Genomic DNA, 21,921 nt, shown 5'->3' with positions numbered 1-21,921 from the left:
AGGTCTTGAACAAGGGGCCCCACCCTCTCATTGGCCTGAGAGAAATTCGGTTTACTGGTTGGACCACAAACCAATTGTTCATTAGAGGATTAGTGGGACATAAGGAACAATAAGTAACTTCAGGGGTAAAGCGGTAAATTGACCCAGCTCTAGTTACGAACAACCTATGAAGGATCAGCGTACTAATCATGGTTATATCAAATGAACAAAAATATATCTATAGTGAGGGGAGTGCAACTACTAGGCTATAGTGGAGTGTCCTAGTAGTTAACGAATGTTGGTTAACAAGGTTAATGAGTTTAACCGGTTAATCTTGGATCGTTGGAACCCATGATCTATAGGTCCATTAAGTCCCCCTGCTAGCTCACATCGGACTAAACCATAGAACAGTGTGACGAGTGAGTTCGAAGTATTCGAATCTAAATTAGGGAATATGCGCTACATATATGCGAAATATTTAACCGCATTTTTGTTTTATTTACGAATTAAACAAAAAGAGAGAATTAGAGATATTTAAATAAGATTTAAATATTTTAATCAAATAAGTGTCAGATTGATTGGGATTGACATTTGAATTAATCTTAAATATTAATTAAATAGGTTAATTAATGATTTAAGATTACCTTAATTTGAAATTAATTATTCAAATTAACTGTTGAATTAAAACAAAGAAAGTCAAAATGTTGACTTCACTTAATGGAAAAATTCAGGTTTGAGTTACGGAATTTTGAGGTGTCCAAATTTGGTTTAACCAAACTTGCATACTTGTCAAGTAAACCTCACAAATTTGATTGAAATTTTGAGTGTCAAAATTTGGTTAACTCAAACTTGCATGCTTGCCACATAATCCCACCCATTTGGTGATTTCAAAATTGCATAAACATGCAAATATGACTCTATGAATAGAGTGATCAAGGTACATGGAACTTCTTCCTTGGAAAAACCTTGAGAAAAACTCTCGCAAACTCTCTCTTTACATATACTAAATTCCTATGAAGTTTAGTCACTCATCGGATTCCACAATTCCGTTCTAAAGCCGGAGCATAGTAGGGAAGACACTAGGGGTGGTTCAAAATCGGTTCGTGAGGAAAAAGGAATTTGAACTACAAAAGGTTAGTATTCAAACTCATTGAGTTTTAATGCTTTTGAACATGCTAGCTAATTTACTATAATGGATGTACTTGGAGTGTCTAAGATCTAAATTGCTTCCGCACGTGTTATAATAACACCATCAATTGGTATCGGAGCAAGCTTTAGGCACTTTATTTACATTAATTTGAGCATGGTGGGTATCATTTCATGAATGAAATTTTGTGGTTGCTAAAGTGGATGTTTATGGTTTTGACATTTTTTTTTATGTTTCCTTTTGATACAATTATTGTAATTGGCCTAATGTGTATGGGCTTTAATGAGTGAAGAAAGGTCTCTAATTTTTATGAAGTCATTAGAGTCCATTTTAGATTGTAATTGATCGATAATGGAAACAAAAGTAAGCTGAACCAAAGAAGAAGATGGAAGAGGCGGTTTAGGTGTTTTTTTGCTAGTTGGAGTCCAGTTCAATGTTTTTAAGGGTTGGTTAGGCCAGTTCGTGATCCTCGGGAGTGGTTCACGTTAATTTCAAATTATTAATGTAATAATTTAGTTAATTGCTTGCTTTAAAATGTCAAAATCAGTCCACTTTAGTGTGTTTAATTAATTATGCATTGTGAATGTATGTTTTAATTAAATAGAAAATGTATATGCATAAAGTATGTCATATAGATTTAAAATCCCACCATAGGCTAAGCATGTTTCATGCATTACAAGTATGTTATAAGTGTTATAATGTATAGTATGCATGTTTAGGGTTCCATGAGTGATAGATATAAATTGTTATATTATTGCAGGGAATTGATGATTATATAATTGTTATATAAAGCATGTTAGATACATATTATAGGTTATTTTCAACGTCATAAAATGAGATAGACCTTAAAATCTATAACAAAGATAAATGCATGCTCACTTAAGGTTAACAACCAAGCACAATCAATTTTAATAGTTAAAATAGGTCGTTATCTTATAAAATTGCAGTTACAAGAAAGCTCACCTGGCATGATCTTGTCTAAGGCTAGAGGTACTTAAGTTGACAGTTTACGGAACACCTATTACCTAGAGATCGGACCAGTACTTGAGCTTAGTTAGCCCAGTTTTATGAGTATGCGTGAGTGATGTAAGTTTTAGAAAAATCACCTAGACTTAAGTTATATTTAATTAGCCGGAATATACCTAAGTAATGAGTATACCCAGCCGTCTAAAATACTTAGTTGGTGGGAAAAGGTATATGAGATACATCGTTTTCTTTTTACGCTCTCTGAAAAATTCATACCGTGAGATTCATGCTCGGCCTTGTGTCGCCTTGGGTGCGGCCTCCATTCGGAAGGTATTTGCATGAGTCAATAACAAGGTAAATAGAGAAAGTATTTATAGTAAGTGGGAGAAGGAAGTATATCAACATGTCCTATGGTCTCCACCACTAGGTTGCACCGTGAGATTCCCATGTTCCGTCTGCATGTTGCCCTAGAGCAACTACCCATTCGGGGGATCGTAACATGGGAGTCGAAACAACGCAAACTCCAGAAATGGATAGGATTTCTTAGGTCCATTCCCAACTTTGGCTTTTTTCATTCGATAGGATTGTTGGGGCCGATCTCTGAGGTCTGAAAATGGCGGGTCACACTTACGAAGAATTACTAAGAGTTAGTATATTCTTGACCAAAGCGGCGATAACTAAAACACTATAGGAATAAGAGTTATTCTGGGATTAGTGTTTAAGTCAAGAATGTCTTAGTTTAGTGAATGAGTGATTGACTACCCCTCGGAAGCAGTTGCTTTAACTCACTAAAGTATCGTTGCAAATCAATAATTTTTTGGTACATTATTACATTTGCTAAACCTGATTGGATTAAACAGGATTAAGTCAAATCACTAATAGAATTTGTTTTAAATCTTAGCATGTCAAGCTCAATAGTACAATTACTCGCTTCTGAGAAATTAAACGGCAACAATTACGCAACAAGGAAATCAAACCTAAACACAATACTTGCAAATGATGATTTGAGGTTTGTTTTAGCTGAGGAATGTCCCCTAAACCCCGACTCAAATGCAAACTGAACAGTTTGGGATGCATATGACAAAAAGGGTAAGGGGAAAGATAAGATTCCTATTGACTGCAAATGCAAGGTTCAAAATGCAAATAATGGAAGATGTTTCCATTGCAAGAAAAGTGGGCACAACATAGTAAATATGATTTACTAGTTGTAGAATTATGTTTAGTAGAGTATGATCACTCAACCTGTATACTTGATTCAGGGGCCACTAATCATATTTGTTCTTTTTTTCAGGAAACTAGTTCCTGGAGAATGCTTGCGGAAGGCGAGATAACACTCAGGATTGGAACGGGAGAAGTTGTCTCAGTAAGATCGGTAGGAAATTTAAAGTTGTTTTTTTGGAGATAGATTCATTATATTAGATAATGTACTTTTTGTTCCTAGAATAAAAAGAAATCTAATATCTATCTCTTGTTTATTAGAACAATTGTATAAAGTATCTTTTGAAATCAATGAAGTGTTCATTTGCAAAAAAGGTATTCATATTTGTTCTGCAAAACTAGAAAACAACTTATATATGTTAAAACCGAGCGAAACAAAAGCTATTTAAATACCGTGATGTTTAAAACAACTGAAACTCAAAATAAATGACAAAAGGTTTCTCCTAATACCTATCTTTAGCACTTAAGACAAGGCCACATTAATCTCAATAGGATTGAGAGATTGGTTAAAAGGGGACTTCTAAATTAGTTAGAAGACAACTCTTTACCTCCATGTGAGTTCTGTCTTGAGGGTAAAATGACTAAACGACATTTTTCCGAAAAAGGTTATAGAGCCAGAGAAATTTTAGAACTCGTGCATACAGATCTTTGTGGTCCAATGAATATCAAAGCACGAGGAGGGTATGAATATTTCATTAGTTTTATTGATGATTATTCAAGGTATGGCTATATTTACCTAATGCATCACAAGTTCGAAGCTCTTGAAAAGTTTAGAGAGTATAAGACTGAGGTTAAGAATCTATTAGGAAAAACTATTAAAACACTTCGATCAGATGGAGGTGGAGAGTATATGGACTTAAGATTCCAGGACTATATGATTGAACATGGAATAACGTCTCAACTCTCAGCCCCTAGTATGCCACAACAAAACGGTGTATGATGAGTTTCGCTCTATGATGAAAAAGTGCGTAAAATTTAAATGAAAAAGTGTGTTTCGCTCTATGAGTTTCACTCTCAGCCCCTTAGGAAATAATGAAAAAGTGCGTAAAATTTAAAAATTTTGAACATGCATACATATAAGGAAATTTAGTTCATCTACATCAACTTCTGACAACACTCCACAAGACCGACACTCCACACTACATGCACACAAAGGGACACAACATAGGAAGTTCATAAAACCTAACCATACCAACGAAACGAAAAGGGTTTGTAAGAAAACATATCAATGAGACACAAGACACCAGCCCAAAACTCCATACCCCCCCCCCCAGCTCGTGTGCGCCTCCTCCCCGACCGCTCCCTCATGCCTCGTCTTAAAGAAAGACAAAGTAGCAAGAATGAGTATATAAGATATACTCAGTAAGCAGCTTGCTGATAGTTCATTTTTGGTTTTTAAGTCTTATTGATCTTGCTTATGTGTTTGTTATCTTATTTCCTGTGGGGGTTTATTCCCCAGCGTGGGTACCCCTAGGTTCTTCTCATTCTAGTTTTCTCTTGGTTCATGGTCCTATCTGGACCTCCAGCCCTCGGAATACTCTTAGGTTCTCTAGGCCTCTAGGCTAATTGTCTCTAATAGCCTCTCCTTCATCATCAAATCTCAAGGACCTCAAGGTGCGACCTCGATAGTCAAGGTTCATGCATTTTAGGAACCGACCAACTCTCAAGTGTACTACTGTAGACCCCTGTCAATCGTGACAAGTTCACTTAAAAGAAACTAACTGGCAAGCTTCCTATAAGTCCCTACAAAGTACCATCAACAATAAAATGACCAGTTCTATAGTTACACGGACCCCTGACAATCGAGTCAAGTTCACGATTAGAGATTAGTTGGCGAACCCCTAATCGTCCCCGGATAACCGCTAACTCATATGCATGAACAATAAATCTCGACCAACTCTCATGTACCAATGTGGACCCCTGTCACTCGTGACATGTTCACTAATAGGAAATTAACTCGCAAACATCCCACAAGTCCCCACAAGGTACCCTCAAGAATAAAATGGTCAGTTTTACAGTTACGCGGACCCCTGACAATCGAGTCAGGTTTACGATTAAAGGTTAGTTGGCGAACCCCTAATCGTCCCCAAATAACCGCTAACTCATAGGCATGAGCAATATCTCTTGACCAACTCTAATGGACCAATGTGGACCCTTGTCACTCGTTACCATCAACAATAGAAAACTTTCTCTAATGGACCAATAGAAAATTAACTATCAAACTTTCTATAAGTCCCCCCAAGGTACCATCAACAATAAAATAACCAGTTCTATGGTTACGCAGACCCCTGACAATCGAGTCAGGTTTACGATTAAGGGTTAGTTGGCGAACCCCTAATCGTCCTTGGATAACCACTAATACTGTAACATGCGTGACAGAGGTATAACTTAATGATCTAATCATGGGAAACTAGTCATGAATCTCAATTCAGAAGGTAGTTGAATACGCGTTTCACTAAAGTTTCAGCAAACATACCTAATCACATTCAACATGTGTCATCTCAACTCATTCTATACTCAAACTTCTAAAACATACTTCTTATACCATAATTTCATGCATACTATGACCATAGCTAAATCCAAGGTTCCGAGGTGCCACTTACCTGGGCAGCGTGATATTCTTTTTTTTTTTTTTTTCTGTTCGACAGGAGTTCCAAAATTTGTCAAACTCCTCGAATAATATCTACGTTAGAAAAAAAACAGGAATACAGGTGAAAACGGTACCAAAATCGGAGTTAAAACGGATGAATTACACAAAAAGAGCTCAGCCCAATCAGACCGCACTAGGTCGGCCGTTGTAGGCTGGGCCCCTACTAGGCCGCGCGTCCAGGCGGCACGAGCTGGTTGCGCGCCCTTGATGGGCCGCGGGTCCGTGCCGGGCCATGCGTCCATGTCGAGCCGGGCTACGCGGGGGAAAGGCAGCCTTCCTCTTCCCCGATTTCCCCTTTCTTTTTTCTTCTTACCTCTACGATCGCCGACTGTTTTTTTTTTTTTTTTTCCGTCTCCCTTCTTGATTCTTCCGACAATCACCGTCCTTGAACCTCGTAGATCTAGAAGAAACTCCGATCTTCTGTCTCTCTCCGTTCACACACGATCAAGGTTTCCGGCGTTCTCAGGTGCAAGGCTTCCCGCTGAATGGTGTCCTTCCACCCAGCTCGACCCCTCCTTATATCCTTATCTATTCCCCCTTTTTTTGTTTTTTTTTTTTTTTTTTTTTTTTGTAAAGTGGCCTCGAAAATCAGCAGCTGAGTCCTTTCGCCGCCAAACTTCTGACGCACAGTCGACGGCAGTGTACTATAGCGTCTGCCACACGTCTTCCCCTTTCTTTCCCCCTTTTTTTTTTTATTTATTTATTTTATATACTTACTCATGGTGTTACACCAAAAGAGCGTCTTAGCGTTAAAAATGAAATCTCTTTAAACACTTGCTCAAACAAGGAGTGTCTCAACCGGACATATTTGTAGAACAACTTCACACTAGTGGCTACTTATCGTCTTGATTTAAAACACGTGTACCCAACAAAAATAGTCTAAATTTTGTATACAAAAGATAAACTTTGAAGATTATGTTCGTATAATTTTTTGAATGAATTGTAGTTTCTTATTGGTTGTAGGCTAGACATACCGAATACAATTTGGGTGTATACTTTATTAATCTTGTCTTCTTTAGACATTGTCTTTTAGGCTCCGCTGAATTGTAACATCTAAGTTATGACGAAAAATAAGTACACGATTTCTTTTTTAAAGTTCTAAACTCTACAATTTTATTGAAGGTCTTAGAGCGAATTTAATGTAGAATAATTTTTTAAAAAAATACTTTAAAAAAATTCTAGAAACTTAAAAGAAAAATATAAAAGAAAATAGTGAAAAATTAGTAAAAACTATGGAAGTCAACCCTCAAGAACAAAATGGTAATTTTGACTTCTTGCAAGAACCCTTACGAGATTACAAAGAAAGAAGAGAAGGTGGGTTGAGGCTAGTGCTCCACGTGTCGCGCAATTAGCGTGCATACTCCCTCCTAGGACGTCGCTACCCATGCGTGAAACTGCACGTATTCTTCCTTCTAGCATGCATGAAGGTGTGTGACCAGCGTCTGAGGTTAGTTTTCTTTGCCCTTTTGACTGTTTTGTTGCCTCCATTTTGATACTAACATTACCATGACATGAATTAGAACCCAAGAAATTTAAAAAAAAAAAAAAAAAAAGAAAAGAAAAGAAAAATTGAAGCTCCTAACACGTGAAAAGCTAGCTTCAGAAGGCTTGCATCGTCCATGTAAGTAACCATTCAAACTTTTCTCAAATAATGCTTGTAGGGACCACTAGAATGTGCGAGCATACAAATTGTTATAGAAAATTATCAAAATACCCTTAGAATGCTTCCTAATTTTAATGCTTTATGCTTTGTTAGAATAGAAGATAGGATATTGTGTTCTGCGCTTTGGGAGATTGATGGATGTTAACTCTCCGTTGAGCTTGTATAAATACATAATATAGTATGTTTAACTCCAAGGGGATTCATTGTGTGTTCTCCCTATATAGTGTATTTATCTACAAAAAGCTAGGACTAAGGCACTAGAGTCAGGTTTGTTAGGATCGCACAACAACGCACACGCTCGATCTAGATGATCACAAAGAGAAGGATAGAGAGAATTGCAAGGAGAACTCTGGCTAAAAGGATTTTTTATTGATGACTTCAGGCATGTACAACAAGAGAGTACAGAGAATAGAAAAGTACATTTCAAAGCTTTACTAGACGGGATATATATATGGTTCAGTCTACTAAATATAGCTTTACCAGATTTAACCATCTACTATATATAGCTATGTACCATATATGGCTTTACCAAATATAGCTTTACCGGATATAGCCATTGACCAAGCTATAAATACAGGGAGCAGACTCCATAACTCAACAATTCTCCCACTTGGAGACTGATCCTACACCATACCAATTAGGGCTTTGCATAGCTTTAATTTTCCAACATCAACACATTTTGTCAACATGTCTGCTGGATTCTTTGCACCCTCTATCTTCTCCAAACACATATCGCCTTCTTCCACTAACCTGCGAGTGAAATGGTACCGTCTTCTAATGTGTTTTGTCCTTGAATGATAGACTGGGTTTTTCACCAACTGTATGGCACTCTGACTATCTGTATAAAGGATCTTCTTGCACTGCTTCCGGCCTAATTCTTCTAGATAGTCTGTCATCCATATCATCTCCTTTCCAGCTTCAGCTATGGCCACGTACTCAGCTTCAGTAGATGAAAGAGCAACGCATTTCTGAAGCTTGGACATCCAACTCACTGCTGTTCCATCTATAGTGTAGATATACCCAGATGTGCTCTTGCTGGAGTCTACATCTCCACTCAGATCAGCATCCACAAAACCTTGCAGAACTACTTTGCCATTGCCATAACAAAGTGTAGTATTGGATGTACCTCTCAGATATCTCAGAAGCCACTTCACAGCTTCCCAATGTTCCTTCCCTGGATTTGCCATGTACTTGTTAACAACTCCCACTGCATGTGTTATGTCAGGTCTAGTGCAGACCATAGCATACATCAAACTCCCAACTGCAGAAGCGTACGAAACTGATGCCATGTGCTCACGTTCCTCAACTGTCTTGGGAGATTGCCCCTTTGACAATTTAATATGATTTGCCAAGGGGGTAGTCCTGGGTTTAGCGTTATTCATCTTGAATTTGGACAACACCTTCTCAATGTACTGCTCTTGGGATAGATTTAATGTGCCAGCAGATCTATCTCGAGAAATTCTCATCCCAAGGATCTGCTTCGCTGCACCTAAATCTTTCATCTCAAATACTGAAGACAAGCTTGCCTTCAGGTGGTTTATCTCCCTCATACTTGATCCAGCAATTAGTATATCATCCACATACAGGAGTAGAAACACATAAGAATCAGTGTATTTCTTGAGGTAGCAACACTGATCCTTTTCACTTCTGTGGAAACCACTCTTGCTCATGAAGGAGTCAAACTTCTTGTACCATTGTCTCGGTGCTTGTTTCAGTCCATACAAGCTCTTATTGAGCTTACACACCATGTGCTCCTTGCTTGGAGCTGCAAATCCTTCGGGTTGTTGCATATAGATCTCCTCATCTAGATCTCCATGTAAAAATGCCGTTTTTACATCCATTTGCTCAAGGTGCAAATTCTCCGATGCAACAATACTCAGTAGAATTCTGATAGTAGTTAATTTCACAACTGGAGAAAAGATCTCAGCATAATCAATGCCTTTTCTTTGTGAATATCCTTTAACTACTAACCGAGCCTTAAACCTCCTTCTGCCATCTGGTTCAACCTTGATTTTGAACACCCATTTGTTCAACAGAGCTCTCTTTCCTGTAGGCAACTCAGTCAGCACCCACGTATTATTCCTTTCAAGTGAGCTCATCTCATCATCCATGGCTTGCTCCCACTTAGTTGAATCTTCCACTTGTAGGGCCTCATCAAAGGACTCTGGTTCTCCTTCGTCAGTCAGCAACAGATAGTGTAATGAGGTTGAATATCTGTCTGGTGCTCTGGTAGTTCTGGATGATCTTCTCAACACTAGTTCAGGTGCAACTTGCTCCACGTCTGGTTCTTCAGCAATAGGATCAGCCACGTCTGGTTCTTCAGCAATAGGATCAGGAGTTTCTTGAGCTTCTGTTGTACCATCACTGTGTGAATTTTCTTGCCACTCAAATTCAACTCCCACTTGCTTCATAGTCTCAGAGTTTATCTTCTCTCTGTCCTTGTACATGACATTTTCATCAAAGGTCACATCACAGTGTCTTAAGATCTTCATATTTTTCTCATCCCAAAACCTATACCCGAACATGTCAGAGCCATAGCCTATGAAGTAGCATTTCACAGCCTTAGCATCAAGCTTATCTCTCTTCTCTGGATCAACATGAACATACGCAGTACAGCCAAAGGTTCTCAAGTGAGAGTACTTGAGTTCTTTTCCTGTCCATACTTCTTCGGGCAATTTGAACTTCAAGGGTACTGACGGCCCTCTATTAATCAAATATGCTGCTGTGTTCACAGCATCAGCCCAGAATGTCTTTGACAATCCAGAATGAATCCTCATGCTTCTTGCTCGCTCATTCAAGGTTCTGTTCATCCTTTCTGCAATACCATTTTGTCTTGCCTTACTGGGAATTGTTCTTATTAATCTAATTCCCTCAGCTGCACAAAATGTTATAAACTCTGATTTGTTGTACTCTTCTCCATTGTCAGACCTCAGGCATTTGATCTTCAAGCCGGTCTGATTTTCAACTTCAGCTTTCCACTTCTTGAAGGTGGTAAACACATCTGACTTGTGTTTCAGAAAGTAAACTCATACCTTCCTGCTGAAGTCATCGATGAAGGTGACGTAGTACCTTGATCCACCAAGTGATGAAACTGGAGATGGTCCCCAGACGTCTGTATGGACCATTTCCAACCGCACTTTCTTCGGTTCTCTGGCAGCCTTTGTGAAACTAACTCGTTTCTGTTTCTCCATAACGCAGCTCTCACAAAGACCCATATCAACAGATTTTAAGCCTTCTAAAGCTCCTTTCGCAGTCAGCATCTTCATTCCTTTGACGCTCATATGTCCAAGTCTATTGTGCCATAGACTTGAATTGGAAGCACTCTCAGCAGCAGCAGTCATGTTTATACACTCTGCAGTAGTGTATAAGGTTCCGGATTTTGTGTCACGCGCAACAACCATGGCGCCCTTCACAATCTTCCAGGAACTCTTTCCAAACTCTGCTGCATAGCCTGTGCTATCCAACTGACCAATAGAGATCAGGTTCTTCTTGAGATCAGGAATGTATCTGACATCTTGTAATGTCCATTGATTTCCTGCTGGAGTTTGTATGGAGACATCTCCCTTTCCTTCAATCTCCAAGGTTTTATTGTCGGCAAGATACACCTTCCCGAAATTTCCTGATTTGAAATTTCGAAATAATTCCTTACTTGGAGACGAATGGAACGATGCACCTGAATCCAAAATCCAGGATTCAGCTAGGCTATCCACACTAAGGATTAAAACGTCCTCAGCATCTTCTGTTGTGTATATAGAATCATCATCATCTTTAGATTTATGATTCTGCTTCTTCTTTAGCTTTGTACAATCTGTCCGAAAGTGTTCTTTTCCTCCACAGCTCCAACACGTTACGTTGGGTTTGTTTGGAGATTTTCCCCGGTTCTTTGATTTTGAACGCCCATGTTTGTTTGAGCTCTTTGATTTGCTTCTTCCCCTTCGATCAACACTGAGAGCATTGCCTGATGAATCTCCAGTTTCCCGTTTGCGAATACTTTCGCTGAGAACTACATCTCGAATTTCATCAAACTTCAGTTTATCAGATCCTCGGGAACTGCTGATTGCGGCAACAACAGTATCCCATGACTCGGGTAAGGATGACATCAAAATCAACGCTTTAATTTCATCTTCGAAATTAATTTCCACCGAACCCAGTTGACTTATGATCATATTGAATTCATTTATATGATCCGCAACACGTCGACCTTCAGACATCTGTAGATTGAACAATCTACGCATCAAATACACCTTGTTCATAGCCGACGGTTTTTCATACATATTTGACAGCGCCTTCATCAGATCTGACGTTGTCTTCTCCTTGATGATGTTAAACGCCACGTTTCTGGATAGCGTCAACCGGATCATCCCTAAGGCTTGTCGATCCTTGAGCTTCCACTGTTCTGTGGTCATGGTATCCGGCTTCACCCCCAACAGAGGTTCGTGAAGATCTTTCTGGTACAGATAATCTTCAATCTGCATCTTCCAGAAACCGAAATCGGATCCATCGAACTTCTCAATTCCAATCTTTGAACTTTCCATCTTCACAGATCGTGGTGAATTTTGCCTTGCTCTGATACCAGTTGTTAGGATCGCACAACAACGCACACGCTCGATCTAGATGATCACAAAGAGAAGGATAGAGAGAATTGCAAGGAGAACTCTGGCTAAAAGGATTTTTTATTGATGACTTCAGTCATGTACAACAAGAGAAACAAGAGAGTACAGAGAATAGAAAAGTACATTTCAAAGCTTTACTAGATGGGATATATATATGGTTCAGTCTACTAAATATAGCTTTACCAGATTTAACCATCTACTATATATATAGCTATGTACCATATATGGCTTTACCAAATATAGTTTTACCGGATATAGACATTGACCAAGCTATAAATACATGGAGCAGACTCCATAACTCAACAAGGTTGGCTATACGATGACCTAGGTCAAGACGCTTCTCGTAGACTAAGCATCTTAGAATGGTGAATGGTGGTCAGAGGGTCTAAGGGTATTTTGAATAATGAATGATTAGTATTGGTTCACAAATATTTAAAATCATTCATTATTCATTATTTTAATGGAGCTAATTTTGGTTTACATTTAATTGAAAAATGGTAGAATATGAATATTAAAAGGAAAAAGAAAGTGGAATGGGAAGGGGAGGCAACAACTACACAAATCAACGCAATCTCCAAAAAATCAATGATCCAAGGGCAGTGGAGTTGAGATGCATCAAGGAAGCCCACAGCCACGCCTTGAGAACCCCATCCTCGACTTGTCTCTATCGAACTCCAACAAGAATCCTTGTTGCATCAGATTCCCAATCACCGAAAACCCATTTCCCGAATCCACGGGTCGGATCGCCAAGCACATCACCCCCTCCTCTGTCTCCACAAAATAGTTCCTTGCCGGCGGCGCAAATACACCTCCGCCGCCTACCCGGAATCTTAGTTGCGGCAGACTCCGCATCCGCGACTCGCCCGATGCGTTCACGCACAGATCGAACCCTGGACTCAACTGGAGCGCTCTCGGCAGCTTCACTCGCCGTCTCATGGCCTTCAACACTTCCTCGTATGCTGCCTCAGCTAGATACGTCAATGTCGTGCCGGAATCCACCACCGTGCCGCCGTTGCCTTGCTCGTCGATGGCCCACACGCTGGGATTGATGGGCAATTTCACGCCGTCCACGGTGATGCTCTTCACGACAATGTAGTAGAATGTCGGGGACAGAGGGTTAATCTGCAACGGGGTGTAGCTGATTTTTGAGGCGTTCGTCACCGGTAGGCTACGGAGGCCGCCGCCGATCATGAGGTAGCTGGTGGGAGGCGGAGAGAGTGTATAATCCATAAGACAATAAGAAAAAGTGTTGCCAAATCGGCGGCCGAGTTGGGAGGAGAAGGAGATCGGGCCTCTGCCCAATCCCATGACTCCACGTGCTCCATTGAATCGGGCGCCCGAAACGCTAGGACCCGAGATCCGAAAGCCACATCCAAAGGAAAGGTCGTTGAGACGGGTCTGGGTGTGGGTCCCGGAGAAGGTGTTGAAGGTGGTGACATCTTTGGAGAAGAAGCCGGAGGATAGGGAGGAGTCGGCGTAGGAGTAGAGGAAGGGGCAGGGGGAGTGGAGGTGGGTGTGGTTGCAGCGGTGAGAAGGGGGGTGGGGAAGGAGGCGGCAGTGGGGGTCGAAGCAGTGGAAAGGGGAGAAGGAGGATGAGTGGCGGGGGAAGAAGGCAGAGGAGGGAGGGTGGTGGGAGCAGTTGCGGCAGGGGGAGCATTTGACCCAGACGAGGTCGCTGCCGGTATCGGCGACGAGGAGGAGGCTTTGAGGAGGGGTGCCGAGGTGGAGATTGACGAAGTACTGACCAGAGCCGGTGGAGGCGCCGGAGATGAGGGGGGACTTGAGGGTGGGGCTGTGGCGGTGGGCGGAGAAGAGGAGGGAGAGGCGGTGGGTGTCGGAGGAGAGGGCTTGAGAAGGGGAGGAGAAGGGGTTATTGTGGAGTAATGGGAACTTCAGGTATTGAGAGGGAATGGCATTGGAGGGATCCGTGAGGGATGAGAGGAGGAGGAGGAGGAGGAGGAGGAGGAGGAGGAGGAAGGTGAGATGGAGGAATTGGGGAACACACGGCATTCTAATTTTGGTACAGATGAGCTAACTGCGAAGGGTTAAGGCTTTGTTGTCTGTAAAAGGGTGAAATAGGTGGTTGTGCTTTCAATTTGTTGGGCTCGCTTTCTGGGCCCAAACTCTACAACATGAACAGACTTATGAATTATGCCCAATGGGAATCAATTGTCATTTAACAATAAAATATAATAAATAAGAACAAAAAAGAACCACGTTTAAAATGCTTAGATACAAACTGACATACCAAAATGACTCCCACCCGAAAATCTAAACCCACAGGATTCATAGAATCTAAAGTATACAAAAAGTGAGGGTATGTAAAATATATCAATAAGGGTACAAAGATACCGATCTAGTCCAAAACTTCATAACACTATATCGACTACACCTTTACTTTGATTACATTGTCATGCCTCATTTAAAAGAAGATTTAATTATTATGGGTGAGTATATAAAATATGATCCATAAGCAATTTCCTAGTAATTCAACTTAAAGTAGTTAAGCGGAAACTAGTTCAAATTCTTAATTCCTTGTCATATCTGGACCTCGAGACCTCATAAATTCTCTTGAGTTCTCTAGGTTTCCTAAGTTGTCATTTTTGCTAGTCTCTCATCATCATCATACTTATAAGTCATAAGTTTCATGCCTTATAAGGTTCAACCAACTCTCAAGGTACTACTCTGGACCCCTATTGCTCCTAACAGGTTCACTAAGTGTCCAACTCCCTAATTCACAAAACACTGTCATAAATCATAGCCAATTCTATAATTATTCGGACCCCTGATGATCGAGTTAGGTTTACAAATAGGGGCTAGTTGACAAACTCTTAGTCGTCCCTGTATAACCGCATAAAGTCACATGCATAAACAAACCATCATAAGTCTCAAATTCAACCAACTCGAAAGGTACAACTGTAGACACATACTACTTGTGATAGTTAGACTAAAAGGAAACTAATTGGAAATCTCCCGAACAATTACCAGAGAGTACACCCATACATCATATGCTAGTGTTATAGTTATTCAAACCCTGATACTTGAGCCGAGTTTACAATTAAGAACTATTTGGCGAGCCCTTAATCACCATCGTATGACTACATAAAATCGCATGCATATACAATGGAGACATAGCATAGCGACCTACACATGGATACACAATCATAGTTCAATTCAGAGTTCAGTTCGTTCATTACTTGGGAAACGTGCACAAATAATGCTCAACATGCTCTTACATACATCAACTCCGCTCATCCCATGCTCAAATATTGATAATAAGCTTCCTATAACATGCTTTTGATCATACTAAAGGTATTTTCAATCACATTCAAATTAGAGCTCAACAATTTATTTTTCGGGAAACATGCATCATATAAATTCAACATATTTTTCATAGATCCAATCAACTTAGTTCAGGCTCAAATTTCTATAACATTCTTCATATATCATACTTTCATACATACTACAAACATTGCCAAATCTGATGTTTCGATGTGCCACTTACTTGGTAAGCATGATACTTTTTGTTCAAGTTCGGTTCCTTAAAAAATTTCAAAATTTGCCAAACTGCTCAAATAGGTCTTACAAGATGGACAAAATGCGTGAAATGGACAGTTTGGATCGATTTGATGAACACACGAAATCGTACCTATCTTACCTATCTTTGACTCCTACAAAGCTGATGCAACAAAAACAACAAGTTTAGATTCATCCCAAGGAGTAAATTCAAGCTCAAAAGTTGCATTTTTACTTGCGGATTCGTGATTCTTGGTCGAGGCTTCTGAGCTATTCTCCTCCAAAAATGGTTCCATAGACTTGTCTCTCGTACTCTACTGATCCTTTCTCTCTTAAATCGCTATTTAACTTCTCTGCAGTTATGAAGTATTTACATGATGAAAGTATTTCTCAACTTCTCCAAAATCGCTCTTCAACTTCTCAGCAGCAAATAGAGAACTTTTATCGACCATTTAGATGGGGTGGTTTCAACAAATATTCTCACTTTCTACTTGAATAAAGTATTTACATGACTTTTTTGGGGGATTCCATTACTTTTATTTTGATTCGGATCAAAAGATGAGGAGATTAAATTGGATAAGGATGACATGGACAAGGGACACGCTCACGAGAGGTCGACTAGAGAAATAATAAAATTAGAGGTTGGTGCTTAAAATTCTTTAGGGCTTTAGTTTGGTTAATTAAAAATTAGGGTGTGGAAAATTAAATTAGGTAATTTTAAGCAGGAAAACACATTGAATATATAAAAGTATGAGAGGAGTTATTGCCAATTATTTGTATAAATAAAAATGTCATCCGCATCACTTACCCGCAACATACTTAACTAAATAAGAAGAGGGTAAGGGTCTCCATGATCACCACCTCTAAATTAATATACGTTAGCTTTCGTTCCTCGAAAGTTGTTCTAGCTGTCGTTGAAGTTCGCTTCCGGTTAGGTAGTTGATCGCTTTCGTTAGTATTTCACAATTGTAACAAAATTCTAACTTAAAATTATGAAATAAGCCATGGTAATGACCCTATTACCCTTATTAAAAGGTAAGAAATGTAGGGTTCAGTGTCCAAATTGGTAAACTGAGTTGTCTAAGCCATTTTTCAGCGAAGGACTGCGCGGAGCCGAGCCGTGAAGCTGAGGGGCTGGGTTCGAGAGGATTGGGCCGAGAGTGGGTGTTGGGCCAAATCACTGAATTGCAGTGGGTTGTGGGTTTGAGTCCGACCCAGACCCAGATGTCGTTTCTCGTCTTTTTTCTTCCCCAATTTAGACTTTTTTTTTTTTTTTTTTTTTTTTTTTTTTTTTTTTTTTTTAATTATTATTTTTGTTCATTTAGTGGATGGTAGAGTTGTTCATTTAGTAGCATCCTTGAATAGTGTTGGCCATAAGAATCCGAAAGGTAAGATTTTTATTGTTGTTATTTGTCTTTCAAAATGTCTTCCACAGGGAGAAGAAGGACATCCCTACTATTCACGATTCAAATCTCACCTACATAATTGTTTAACTTAGGAGAACCAAAATCATTCCGATGAGTCAAACTAAGAAGCTTCTTAAGTTCAAATTTGCTAAGTTCATAATTGCATAGAAGAATATAGAATGAGACAATCCAAATTCGATTTAAGTTAAAAGATTAACGTGCTTTTTTTCTAATGTTTCCACCTCAATTTGATTATTTAGACATTAGACATTAAAAAATCATATGAAAAAAAAAAAAAAAAGTAATCTAGGAAGAAAGAGAGAACCAACTTTCCACTGTTGGCTAATCAGTTGTCACACTCGTTCTGATCAGATGGTTTTCATGGGAGGGGTCCGCACATGCATTTTCTGGAGTGCTTATCAACTGCATTTTTGTGTTCCTCTCTCATTTGCAAACCCCTCCAATAAATATCAACAACTAAACTATTACTAAATTATACAGATATTATTTTATTTAGGTTTTTTATTTGGAGGTTAGCCAATAATTATAAACAAAATTGAACAAAACTTAGTGTAGAAAATAAGTAGGGAGGTTGGTGGGAGGCCAAGATTTTCCAGTAGATTGAAGTGCCCCACAAAGGCAAAGGCAAAGCTGAGGCTTCAATTTGGTTGTGTTTGCAGTGCCATTCTTCTTTGATTGCTCAGAAACAAGGCCTCCACAGCTCAAGGCCTCCGCCATTAACAAACCTAACTCTTTGCTTTAGATTAGTGTCAGCTACGCCTCTTCCTTTTTCATTCTCTCCTAAATTAATGCCTTCACTTCCTTTTCTGTCCAGATTTCCCTTGATTCCCTTGATTGATTATTGATTATTTATAGTTTTCTCCCTATTTCGTCAGGTTTCATGGGGATGTGCAACTTGATAGGCTTCTCGGAAAATTTTGAATAAACCAAACTTGTAAGCATGGGATTTGATGATAAGTAAATTTATGATTAGAGGGTTAGTATGTATTGTCATAACTTTCCTTTAGTTCATAGTGCTTCAAATTTTCATTTATTTTGATTACTAACTCTCATCATCTAGTTCATAACCATTTTTTTCATGTTCTCATTTATTTTGGTTATTAACTCTCCTGTTGTACGTGTACAAAGGCTTATCTAGTATTGTTTGAGGTGTAGAGTCATTTTCATTTTGTATTTGACTAAACTCAATTGAGAGAAACTTTGTAAGAGATACACTTGTAAACACTTTAGTTACAGTGATTGGCTACCACCCGTGGATGTAGATGAGTTTCTTCTCTCCAAAACCACGTAAATTTTTGTATCTCTCTGTTTACTTTCTGTTTGTGGGTGTATGAGTGCGATCGATGTTACTTCCACTTCCGCTACAACAATTGGGTATCAAAACACTAAGTTGTCACATTTGGGGTACAACAAGTAGAGAATGAATTGTAGAAGAAGTATATAGAATGAAGGGAAGTGTAAATAAGAGAGAGTGAATTAACAGTAGGGAGAGTTGGTCTTACAGTCAAAGAAAGCGCTGTCTCTATCTCTATCTCTATCTCTATCCCTATCTCTATGATTGTGTTGAAAAAGAAAGAACAGTAGTAGTAGTAGTAGTGATAGGTTAAAAAAGGTTAAAAAATGGGAGAAACCTGTCGGACCTGAACCCACGTGAAGTGTCACCACTCAGATGCTGCTGCTGCTGCTGCTGCACTTTTATGCTTACTTTTGTTTCCCTATTCACTCACCAATTTACTTCCCTTTCTTTCTCTCTCGCAGTCACTGCAAATGCTGCACCCACACGCCCTATGCCTTCCTATCATTCCTATCCACTCACTCCCACAGTCTCCTCTCCCTCTCCCCTGCCCCATCTCCCAATACCCTCTCAGGGCTCATCTCCCATCATGAACCCAAACATGTTTGGTTCTAACAACACCACCCAAACTAATCACATTGCTTTACAACATCAGGAACAAAATGAGCAGAATTTGTATCTACATTTCCCACATCCTTTTCTCGACCACGATGACCTGTTTTTAACCCACATTTTGTCGTCCCAACCGTTCTTCATTGGTGCGGATTGTTGGGGAGAACGAGAACAAGAACAAGAACAAGACCAAGACCAAGACCAAGACCAAGACCATGATCAGACCAAGCAAAATTCGGAGAAGCCAAGGATTGAAATAGTGAAGCAGAAGAAGAAGAAATGTAGTGGTAATAGAAAAAATGGAAGCTCCAGAAAGAAAACAGGGAAGAAGGACAGGCATAGTAAGATCTACACAGCACAGGGCCCAAGAGACCGTAGAATGAGGCTGTCCCTTCAAATTGCGAGGAAATTCTTCGACCTTCAAGACATGCTAGGCTTTGACAAAGCTAGCAACACCATCGAATGGCTTCTCTCTAACTCAACCTCCGCAATTAAGGATCTCCAACACAGCTTAGCCAACAACAGCAACAACAACAGCGGGCATAGGTATGGTGACAGTGTGTGTTGTGGGTCGACCGAGGGCGTGTCAGAGATGATTAGGGGTAATAATGGTGGTGGCGGAGCTGCAAAAGAAGCTGCTTTTATGGCCACTCCTAAACACAAACAGAGCAGGGCATTACGTAGGGTGGGCAGAGAGTCGAGGGATAGGGCAAGAGCTAGGGCAAGGCAAAGAACAATGTTGAAAAAAACAGAACAACCCATTTCCAATCTCCAAGATGTGAGCTCAGTTGTTGCCATTTCTGATGATATCTCGGATTTTGCATCAATCCAAGGTATTTTGTGAGGTAATCATAATTCCCCATCGCAAAACCCTGATTCTTCTTCAACACTTGCTTGCCCTAATTGCCCTAATCTTAAATAAATAACCCTAATTCAAAGGGTGTGATATCATTATCCAGATCTACCTTCTTCCATCTGTTTCATATCATCATCATAAGCCAACACTTGTTTAATTAAAGTGGATTTCTTTCATTTTGGTTCATCAAATTGTGTACAAAAGCTGTTGTATTCTATTAAATTCAAAGTTTATCTGAAAAGTATGATGCAGCATATGGCTTGCGGTGTCTGGGCTTTGATGTATGTTCGTTCTACTTCAATTGCAGCGAAACAGCACAAAATGGGAAAAGAATACTCAAATCTTAGCCCTGAGACATAGGGCTGATACTTAATTTTCATTGCAATCAAACCTTATACTCATGTGGGAACTCCAATTTTAAATTTTCATTTATTCATTAATATAGATCTATGTTTTACACTTTTCTTTCTAAAATCTTCCTTTTACATCAACTTTATTTCATTTGATTCATTTGTTGATTTAATTTTGTCTCAGTTTTGTTTTTATAATTTAACAACGATTAAAAATTATATTTTAGTTCATGATTAGCCCGTCTTTTGAAGAGAATTTCAAAATAACGGGAGTGAAAAATATAAAAGAAAATAATGAAAAATGGGGAAAATCAGTCAAAGGTAAATTGGTCTTTTTGACTCACCTTTCCTAATTAGGGGTCTCAAAGAACCCTAGTCATTGGAGAGGAAGAAATGAAAAGAAAGAGGAAAAAAGAAAAAGGAAAAAGGAAAATAGAGAAAATAAGAGAGGGGTTTTCAGTTTTGTAGAGGGAGAAAGTTGAAATCTACTCGAAACCGTCCTTTGGAGTCGAAATTTCGATAGAGTTCCTTTACAAGACTTGCTTAGTAGATTGTGAAAATGTCTTGCCTTTACTTGAAATAAAAGTAGTACGTGACTTGAGTATTTTAAGAGATAGTTAGTAACTGACCCAATTATTGGGTTAAATGCAAACGCATGCAATTTCATGAATGGAACATGTAATAATAGTCTATTTTACTTAGGCGGCTATCCTAAATGGGCTAATTGGATCTGTATTTACGGTTCTACATATGATCTACATGTGTGAGTATGGACCCACACGTGTGAGTGTCTTAAGGAATAAAAGAAGAACAAAAACAAAAATTAAGGCTAAGAATCAAGAGCTTGGTTAGATCAAGAAAATGGATCAAGACCTAAGTTCTCAAGACTAAGAATCCATAACCTCAAAACTAAGGTTCTTGGATCAAAACCAAGTTTAAGAACTCAAAATCCAAGATCAAGGTCCTTGGGCTAGATCATGACAAGAACATAGAACTCAATAAAAGAATTTAAGGGCCTTAAATTTTCAAGATAAAAACAAGCACATGATAAGAAAAAGTGTAGCACCCTAGCACACTTTAAGGACACGATTAATAGCCTACAAGTAGACTATTTACTGAATCTTTGTGCTCATTTCTATTCTCTCATGATTTTTAGGTGATAAGAAAAAGTTGGTCGAGAATGGACGAAAATCTGGAGTAGGTGTTATGTAGAGCCACACTGTGCTTCAACTATTTTAATGTTTTAAGTTGCTTTGTTAATCGGAGGTCCAATGTACTCAAACTTTAATTTGGCTTTGCAAATGAAATGTGTTTCTGTTTTGTTTTAAACACGAAATTTTTTATCGTTCTTTATTATTTGTCTTTTATGTTTAAATTTTTACAAAGTCATCACGACATTGAAAATCGACAAAGAAAGAAAATTTTGAAAAATGAACCGAGGTAGGTAACCTTCTTCCCCACTCGATATCTCAAGCTATCATGCATCATTTTATGTGGAACCAATTTCCTATGCTCGATGATTGATAAGACTACAAGTTTCATGAAGAAATCAACCCTAAAGAACCACTATAGAAGGTTGATGATTGTAAGTTGTGGCAGAGGTAAGCGTCGACAACAACTTCTTCTAGTT

At 39.1% G+C, this 21,921-nt stretch overlaps 2 protein-coding genes across 2 annotated transcripts; one reads left to right on the top strand and one right to left on the bottom strand.

Moving 5' to 3' along the window:
- Window positions 1-12,653: 12,653 nt before the first annotated feature.
- LOC111808145 (aspartic proteinase nepenthesin-2-like) lies at window positions 12,654-14,306 on the bottom strand. Its single transcript, XM_023693963.2, has one exon. The coding sequence runs from the start codon at window positions 14,244-14,246 to the stop codon at window positions 12,852-12,854; it is 1,395 nt and encodes a 464-aa protein (XP_023549731.2). The 5' UTR covers window positions 14,247-14,306; the 3' UTR covers window positions 12,654-12,851.
- Window positions 14,307-19,062: 4,756 nt separating this feature from the next.
- Window positions 19,063-21,503, top strand: LOC111796012 (uncharacterized). Its single transcript, XM_023678732.2, has 2 exons — window positions 19,063-19,918; window positions 21,448-21,503. Exons 1-2 carry the CDS (start codon window positions 19,063-19,065, stop codon window positions 21,501-21,503), a joined length of 912 nt encoding a protein of 303 aa, XP_023534500.2.
- Window positions 21,504-21,921: the final 418 nt, after the last annotated feature.

The sequence above is a fragment of the Cucurbita pepo genome, chromosome 1 (genome assembly GCF_057944985.1).
Source record: "Cucurbita pepo subsp. pepo isolate OVF chromosome 1, ASM5794498v1, whole genome shotgun sequence".
Taxonomy (NCBI): domain Eukaryota; kingdom Viridiplantae; phylum Streptophyta; class Magnoliopsida; order Cucurbitales; family Cucurbitaceae; genus Cucurbita; species Cucurbita pepo.
This window is presented reverse-complemented; position numbering and strand designations above follow the sequence as displayed.

What these genes read in the sequence shown, in the direction of transcription:
- LOC111808145 (XM_023693963.2), bottom strand. Translation starts at nt 14,246, where the DNA reads ATGCCGTGTGTTCCCCAATTCCTCCATCTCACCTTCCTCCTCCTCCTC.
- LOC111796012 (XM_023678732.2), top strand. Translation starts at nt 19,063, where the DNA reads ATGAACCCAAACATGTTTGGTTCTAACAACACCACCCAAACTAATCAC. An exon ending in GGATTTTGCATCAATCCAAG is followed by an intron (nt 19,919 to 21,447) that starts GTATTTTGTGAG and finishes CATGATTTTTAG; the next exon opens with GTGATAAGAAAAAGTTGGTC.